Source organism: Coturnix japonica, chromosome 11, assembly GCF_054131305.1.
Source record: "Coturnix japonica strain WE chromosome 11, WE-NBRP24, whole genome shotgun sequence".
Taxonomy (NCBI): domain Eukaryota; kingdom Metazoa; phylum Chordata; class Aves; order Galliformes; family Phasianidae; genus Coturnix; species Coturnix japonica.
Window position 1 is genome coordinate 24582114 of NC_140673.1, and position 9412 is coordinate 24591525.

At 41.0% G+C, this 9412-nt stretch overlaps 1 protein-coding gene across 1 annotated transcript; it reads right to left on the reverse strand.

Moving 5' to 3' along the window:
• Positions 1-283: 283 nt before the first annotated feature.
• On the reverse strand, positions 284-9349 carry TMEM59 (transmembrane protein 59). The gene is made up of 8 exons (XM_015870706.3): positions 9138-9349; positions 6896-7001; positions 5338-5432; positions 4980-5132; positions 4620-4704; positions 4224-4308; positions 3297-3405; positions 284-2594 (listed from the first exon to the last, which is right to left on the reverse strand). The coding sequence occupies exons 1-8, from the start codon at positions 9330-9332 to the stop codon at positions 2439-2441; spliced, it is 984 nt and encodes a 327-aa protein (XP_015726192.2). The 5' UTR covers positions 9333-9349; the 3' UTR covers positions 284-2438.
• Positions 9350-9412: the final 63 nt, after the last annotated feature.

Here is a 9412-nt window from a genome sequence, read left to right on the forward strand (position 1 = left end):
AACACAAAAACAGCTTAAATACCCCATTTAGATTAGAAATCTTGAGAAACACTTCAATTACTGCAACCGAGGTAGTATCCAATTGTATTCAAGGAAGATGCTTTGACATGATCTTACGTGTACACTTAATTTCTTTAGGCCCTGGTGCACTTGGCAAGCAGCAGTGCCAAGTGTCACAATGCTACAGGCATTGTCTCCTGTGACCCAATGGCACATTACTGAGTCATCGTGGGTGTCACTGTGCACACTGCTGAGCTGAAATGATATTAAACAGCCAACAAAAGACAGAACATGGACAACTTTTATTTGATCCACTTGTTTTCTCCTTTAGTTGCAGACCCATGGGCAGACACGATGCCAAATGAAAGCAGGAGTCGTTTGTTTGGCTCAAACCAAGGAATGTAAGCAATAAAGTCAGACATTTTGGAACAGAAAGGAAAGTTTCGTGATCATGAGAAGAAATCAACATAAAAAGAGGCTGTAACGTACATTTAAAACACACAAATAGCCATGGATTTGTGAAGCCATAACTCTTCCTCTGCAACCACATGCAACAGTAGGTTAAAATAGACTCAAACACATCTATATGTCACTTGCTCAATTACAAGAACTATAGGGATTGCTAAAGGCTCTTCTGGAAAGGTATAACAGACCAAAGTATTGCTGAGAAAACAGGTAACAATCACCAAGGAAGAACCCATGCTTATAAGTCTTTAAACAGCTACTTGCATACTGATCTGGTCCCACAGGCATTCTGTACTGACACAGGGCTGCGTACTGAAGTTGTGTTTCTCAGCCCAGCTGCTACAGCAGAGGGATTTCCCATTGCTGATGCACAAGTGAACAGTGTTCTGAATACACTCATGGTTTTCAGAACAGTAGGGTTTGAGGCCTTACAGTAATGCCACCAGCACACAAAGAAAAGTACACATCCATGGCTGCTGATGCTGTTTTCTGGGTTGCAGTGTTGCTCACTGAAGAATTTAACATCAAGAGGTACCGTTAAATTAAGACTTCAAATTACAATGACTGTATACTACTACATGCCTGTTTAAAACAAACCCCTGTGTACTCTTTTAATTCAGACAGAAAATCAGAATGCACCTAGGTCACAACTTACAGCAGCACTCCATAGGCAACTATGCACATTCCTGCAAGGATCACTGCCTGTAGCTTACACAACCAGCAGCCACATCAGCCATGGCCACTGAACTAGTTCTAACAGAAAGGGAATGATGTACTGCATTCTCCAGAATCTCAAGCTTTCACCAGAACTGGAGACAGTGTTTTGTTTGGTCATTTATAAGCTTTCACAAGGGTTGGTGTAACCAACAAGCCATTCCAATGAGCTGGGTATCGTGCATTCCAGTCAGCTTTCAAACACTTAGAAAGAGACCTTAAAATCAATCTACTATGGTCAACTCCTCAAAGAGAAGTATGGCAACAAAATACATCAGATATATGAAGGACACTGTAAGGTGTTGTATTAGTGAATCATACACAGCAAAATCAGGTCACATTGCCAACAGGAGGAATGCTACAGCCTTTCAGATGGAGTAAAACAATAACGAGCCATAGCAAAAGGCTATACAGTCAGTGTTTTCTATACAGTTGGTTTTATTCATCTGTTCTCATTTCTCAGGAATCACCTTGTTTCTGTAAATGAAGTTACAAGACTAGAATAGTTAATCAAGAACAGAAAGTAGAATTCCTTCAGAAAACACAGGCTCTAACTTTACAAGCGATTTGAAGATGTAAAGACTGAAGTCTGACAAATTAATGAACCGTACAACGTTCTGTATGTGAAAGCATATGTCCATGCGTTTTTTTAACACATTTCCTACCTTCAACAAACTGAATTCCAGCCTACAGTACTTCACAAATGTGTTCCATCCTGGATATTGCCACATGGTAGAAAAAATAGATTTCTGTGCTTGGAGAAAGGGTTGTCTGTGCATGAACATTAACAAGTGTCCCCCCACCCCCCCAAAAAAAAGAACAGCAGATAATTTTATAATATTTTCTCTTAACTACAACAGAAAGTGCAACACTAAAAAGGCATCTCCTGCCTACTTAAAATTTCTTATATCTTTACAGAGCTAACTCTTGAATGTACACAGTATATCCTAGAATACACAAATAAGTTTGAAAGTGTCATGGCAGAAGTATGGAAAGCATGCTTACAGCTTCTGTAAGCAAAAAGACACAGAGCAAACACCAGTGAAAAGTGATTATGTCTGGAAACAAACAAATTCGAGGTGTCTGAATCTGCACTACTAGAGTGGGAGGGAAAAAAAAACCCATGACATCTGTTGATTCTGTAACTTTATCTGCATTTAAAGACTTGCTGCTAAGCTTCTTATCTGAAGAACCACCACAAACAATCAGGAGTTGCTAGCACTGTTAGAATTAGTCTATTCAATCCAATGGAAGCTTATTTAAATTGCTGATTGAGCCAGATTAACTTTTGTAGGAAGAGGTCCTGCTTCTTCATGTTCCTCAGTCTTGCATCTAACCACAACAAGTGCAGAGGAAGGATATCTGTTCAGTTTTTGTTCATTCATGTATTCCAGATCTCCATAGATGCTCAGCTTCTGAAATATTTAAATGAGCTACTTTAAGACAAAGACTCTTAATATACAAATAAAATGCATTTTGCTATACAGCTACCCTCCTGACTTCCATGGCTGCAGCTCTTCAACACAAGTTAACTCACACTTTCTACAACATCTGGGATTCATGGCTGAGATTAGACTTAAGTCCAAATAAATGCATTAGATCTACCAGAGGAAAGAAAACCCAACAGATGTAGTGCTTGTGTACCAAACTCTTTAGCTTGCAAACACTACAAATCTTGCCCTGTTTTGGCTTTAGGAATACTAGCTCAGTTGGTTTCCCCTTATACAGACTTCCTGCAGTCCCCAACAACATGCTGTCATGTCTGTTGTCACTATTGACGCAACTGAATTAAACCCATATTAGTTTCCACCTGTCTCATCTAATCCTCATAATAGTTTTACCACCAGAGAAATCAGAAGCAATGTCCATTTGTGAAAAGTAACCCAAAAGTTGCTAAGAGGGCAGAGCTATCAGCCAGAAGACACCATCTGTGCTTACTGAGCAAGGCTCACAGCACCTATCAGCCACAAGGATGGACAGATGTTCAGCTAGAAAATCATTCAAACAAGAATTTGCCTGCTGACCACATCAGCAAAATAAAAAACTCTTTATAATTGACCTCCCCACAATGTTGATTATTCTGTAGAAAGCTGTAAGGTAAGAATAACATAAGTTACCTCAGATGGAACATACTGCTCTACAGCTGTTGCTACAGTTGCACAACAAATCCAGAGGAGCACCAACACAGACAGAACAAGCGTAGTGGTTAAAATCCAGCTGGAGTTTCTGAAATGAAAAGAACGTTGCTAGATTTCATATACTGGATACAAAATAATGGGTCTTCAAAAAGTTGTGTCCAATTTTGACTGCATTTCATGCTCCTTCACTAGTCACTCTCTCTCCCCAGCTGCATAGCCTACTTCTGACAGCTGCTTATACAATATAACATCTAACACTTATTTAGTATCTAATTTGAAAGATTATAAAAAACTTGCTGGGTCCTGGTTTGGGGCCCTGAACTTTCTCCCATTTAAGATCTTGGCAATGGACAGATTTTTGTTATGCACTTAAGGTGCAGTTCACTTATCCCTCACACCTCAGCTTTTAATGAAACAGTCAGTGACTGAGAGAAGAAATAACCTAAATGCTGATATTCAGCAAAGCTTTAATATATACTGGGTATTTCCAGACTAGACCTGAGACACAACAGTGCCCTTTGCACTTGGAAAGAAAAATGTTTTGTCCTGAAACACAACCAGAGCTAAAGAAAGGTAAAACTGGGAACTGATGGTACAGTTTGCTGAATATACTAAAAAACATGTATAAAGTTATCAACATCATGTTCTACATAGAAAAAAAAATAAGAGTAAGAAATTATCAGTATTATAGTTAATTAGAATGGGAAAGAGAAAGAAAGCTGGCAGAATAGCCCACAGATAACACAGGGCTAGCATGGAATGCAGCCATAACAAAAGGTCGGATACAACAATTTAACTGCTCTTCAATCTGAACCAAAAGGACTTGTAAGACTGATGCCTTACAGCAATGCCACCACACATGTAGGACACACCACTATGCCCTGTACCAGGTACTGACATACATACATGGAAAGACACTTGAAAAAGCTGTCGTTTCCTTGCTCTTCAAAAAGTCCTCGGTATGTCTGCGAGCTTCCTGGCTGTGGGTCTGCTGAAATAGAACAGCAAAAGCAGCTGTCAGAAAAGCAATAAAACTCTCAAACTTTATCCAGTTTGTCTACAGAAAACACAAAGGGAAGCTTTCACAATGGCCCTGGCTTGAAACATTTCTATTTCCAGGAGAGTTGGTTACTACCAACAGACCTTGCTAATGTGCACTGCAAACAATTGCACTTCAGCTTTCTAAAAATGTGCTTTCATATTTCACCTGCAACTTTGGTTCTGGTTATTGTTTTCCATTGTTTTTCTTGCATGATATGGAACATTTGCATTTGCTCTTCCAAACCAGAAAGAAAAACTTACAAGCTGTTTTACTCAGGGACAAGGATCCTCTTCTATTTTCAGCTTCCTGATCAAGCTGTGGAACATACTGCACTTCTGGCCTTGACTAAAACAAAACAAGGATGAACAGATCCTGTTAGCAGCCTTCCATTCATCTGATCCTCTACATTTTCAGAATTAATAGGGAAGTCAGTCATAAGAAATGCCCCATTCACATAATTTTATTTCTTTTTTTACCCCTGAAATGGCACTAAATGCAGCAAAATGCTACCAAAAGTTAAACACTCCTGACAGTGACCCATAGTCTTTTCTGAGACTGGAAGGAGCGCAGATAAGTATTTAACACCCAGAACATCTTAACCTCAACAAAAAGGCAGGCACCTGGAATATGACAATTTTGCCATCATCTGCTTGAAGGTAGAAAGTCCATGAGGATGTTATGAAGCTCTGAGCTGAATCCATCATGTCACTCCAGAAGGATCTCACCAGTGTCAGAGGAAAGAGGAGATGAATTCTTGGCATCAGGGACATTAGCTGCAAATAAAGCATTAACTGGTTTTCAATCTGTTTTCATTTGAAAAGGACAGAACTTATGTTCATGCTCATTCATCTCCCCATCTGAAATACATGTCTGTATTTCAATTCTTAAAAAGATGTCATTTAAAGAATTTTAAAAAAGGGAAGACACGCTGAACAGAAAACAAGTAGGTGGTATTTGAAAAACATGTCATGTACTTACTTGCTCTTGTCTTAACTCAGCAAATGGCAATTGGTTCTGGCATCCAAGATGGCAAGCATATTGTTCATCAGACTGGGAGTATGCCTCAGTACAGGCTGCAAGAAAAGTGCCCAAAATGAGAAGATAAATTCTGCACTTTAGTTAAGAAAACATTTCCAACATAAGTTGGATCAGAAACAAAGCAGCAGTTAAAGAGATTGACAACCTCATTTGTAGGGAAAGATATGGCAATCATTCCAAGATCAGCATTTGGTGCTGGGCCTAATGAAGGGTAAGGAATTGGAGCTCATACAAATCACATATTTTAAATCTGAATGCTGTCAGAGCAACCGATCACAAACATTAGTCTGGGCAAACTCAAGGTTGCAAGTTTTCATTGATTCTCCTACCACCACTGTATTTTTTTCCTCTACAGATCATGTCAAACATTTTTACTACTTTATCCTAGAGAACAAAGCTGGAATTCTAAACAAATAGATAGACCACAGATCTACTAAACCTGTCAGGGGTAATAGTAGAAAGCACGTTATTCCTTAGCAAAACCTAAGGAACATTTTCCTGCTAGCACAGTAAGTACAGTAACTGTGTTGAAAGTATTGAATTAATTTTCAACACAAATTAAATGAAGCCAACTCTTCATTTACATGTATCTTCTATCAGCTGCTCACTAGAAACCATGAAGACCAAGAAACCTAAATTATTCACATTTATACATGGAGAACTCAGGTTACAGATTACAGAACATAAGCCAGCAAAAGACAACAGCCTCAGAAAGGAGAGTTAGATCAGAATGCAAGCAACTGTTCAATTACCTCTACGTGTGCCTTATCGCTACATCACCCTTTTTATGGCACTCTTTCATGTGTGGTTCGACAACTAGATTGACAAGCTGTATCACAGCTATACACAGTGTATGACAGACTAAAGCACTAGCCCATTTCTAGAGCATTTAATATGGCTTTGTACCACATTAACAAGTTTGCATTTCAGGCTTTCTCCTTGTGTATCTTCCCGCAGCTCCCTGAGCTAACTACTAGCCCTCTTGTTTTTATGAATTACTAAGAAGACAAAAGCCTCCTCTTAGAGCTGATGTTTTAATTATACTTCAGAAATAGAGGGGAGCTACTCTGCTGGTTTTCCTGCTTTGGGTGGTTACATCCCACTTAATCTCTGAACAAAACTGTTAAGCAGCCACCTTGCTATTATTACATAGAGGTTCTGCATAGCTGCAGAAACTGTGTTAATTGGCGACAACACATATAGATCTCACCTTCACTATGAGATTATCACTCTAACACAGATCTGAGACAATTAGTCCTGAGTGTTTAGATCCCTATTTCAATGTAGTTTACTGCGTTAAGAGTTTAGCCTAGACCACAAGCTACAAGGCAGACATACATTGTGCTACCTGCTCTTCATCTGAATAATTCACTTCTATAAATGAGCCTGAAGTTGCATGGAAGCAATTGAAATAATCCCACCAATTTAACAACATCCTTCAGATGCTGCTGCTGTTCCCTCCACATCAGGGGAAGTTAAAGGAGTTTTGAATTCTTACCAGAATCACATTCCAGTTTGGTTCGATTCAAATCGATGCCATCATCCACAAACTGACAAATGGAAAACAGTCTGCAGCCTCGTTGGCACGCGTACAGCTCCTCTTCCTGGGAAGGCACAAGAGAACACTTACATTCCTCCATTCAAGAATAAATAGATCAAAACAAAGAAACCACCAAAAACCCACAGAAGCACTACAGAAAACCACCCAGTAGAGCACCATCATCCTTCCCCCCACCAGACCCAGAAGTCAGAGAAATAAGACAGCCTGGATCACCTGAAATAAAACACAGCTCCAGTTCTGTAACGCTGTGACGCAGCCCGACCCATTTCAGACAGAGCTCTCAGTCCTGGGGTAAAGCCAGAGCTGGGAGAGCAAATGCCACATTGCAATTCTATTCCTAAGACTCACAGCAAAGCCAGGCTGCATCTCTGACAAAGCACAGGCTTTAAAAATAAGAGAGGTAAAAGATTTACTGACATTTAACCACAGAATGAGCACATAGTCATCCACTTCAGATCATTAAGAGAACCCAATGGGTGAAGATCAAAGCAGACTCTGTTTGTTTGGTTGTTTTTACACTGTATTACAATGCATCCACCAGTCTCTAATTGGAACTACAGCAGAATCACCAAAATAAATGATTAACTCCTGATTAATTTCTTTAGCAGTACCACGGTCAACTACTTACCTGAAAAACTAGTTCCACAAAACCACATTTTTCTTTCACTGCAGGAGAATAATTCTTTCCCAGTGCTACTACAACACTACTAACCTATAACCCAGTATTCCTTCTGAGCACAGCACAGAGGGATGGAGGTGCACTTTCCACACATGGTGGTCTCAATGTTGTGGAATTACAGCCAGCCTCCTTTAAGTGAATCAGATCCACCAAGCCTGGTAACCACACAGCCACCTATTGTGATTGCAGCCACTTTCGTTACAGGGGGGAAAGAGACTCTGCATTCATTACATCAAAAACAAACACACCACACCTTACTGTATGATCTACTGTAAGTGCACTGTCATTGCTTGAGAACACAAACTAATGTGCTTTAAAGGCAGCTAAGCTGAAAAACTCTCCAGTGGTAACTAAAACAGTTTCCTTCCATTCACATGGTGGTTTTGTGACAAACCAAATTGTGATGGAAGAGGTGGTTAAATAATACATTCAACATTCCCAGCAATGCAAAACAATGAGTTCACGGGCAGATTAAAAACCACAGGATTATCAGCTTTACCTGAAGTGCCAGAATAGTATGGAACTATTTCAGGACAATGTTTAGCCTCTATTTCTCAGGTTTAGGTCTTTCTCCTCACTGCCATCACACAGAGGCACCAAAACACATCACACATCTAATTCGACCTGTATTCCACACATTGCTTCCCTGTGGTGATACCAGAATCAAGTGCTGCACTGCAAAGACCAATTGTAATTTCATATGAAAGCAAAGCCCTGTTACCTATTATTATCACCATTTCCTTCCATCTGCCTGCTGCCTTGGCGAGCAACCTCAGGGCCAAGAGAACTCCCAGCATTCAGAGTTCAATCTGCTGCACAGCTGCAGTTAGCAATGAAATATAGAATAGAATCATAGAATTACCCAGGTTGGAAAAGACCTTGAAGATCATCAAGTCCAAGCACAGCCTAACCATAGTACCCTACCTCTAACAGCCCTCTGCTCAATCTGTTGCCAATGACAGAAAAAAAATCAAGCAAATGTTCCATTCAAATCACTGGTTCAGAGCTGTGCAAACCTTGGAACCGACAGTGAACCTGAATATATAATGATACTTGTTAGATGTTATTCCATCATCCTAAGCCAGGCATTTTAGATATTATTCGATCATCTTAAGATCGACTTTTCTATGTAAATGAATAAAACCAGCACTGACAGCTCTGCCATTCCACTCCATTGCCATCTCTGATGCTCCATGCTCCAGAACTCGGTGTCATGCTGCATCCTGGCCCCGGGCCCGTGGCTATGGACACAGCTCAGCCTTAGACCCCATAACACGGAACGTCCCAACCCAAATAACAGCTGCCTCTTCGGGAATAGGAGGAAAAGAGGAGCGACCCCCAGACCCACGGAACCGCCACTAAAACACAAATACACTGTGAAAGCTGTATCTCCTCGGCAAGACGCCGCCTATCCAGCTATTTTCAAGACGAAAATATGGAATTTATATGGAAGCACCGGCGGGAGGAGGGAGAGGGCCGTGATGCTGGGCCCACCCTTACCTTGGGGTAGGTGTGCAGGGAGTAGGTGAGCTGGCAGGAGCGGTGACATGAAGCCGTGTTGCCCAACACGGAGTCAAAGGCCTCAGAGGAGCTGGAGGGCACCTCTCCATCAGCCCGAGAGCGACCTGCGGCCCACAGCAGGAGCACGAACAAGGCCAAAGGCGGCCACTGCAACCCGGCCCGTAGCGCCGCCATCTTGATCCTCTGACGGCAGCTTCTCGCGAGGTTATCCGGAGAGAAGGGGGAGGAGGGAGGGGATACGAAGTGCGAGGGGC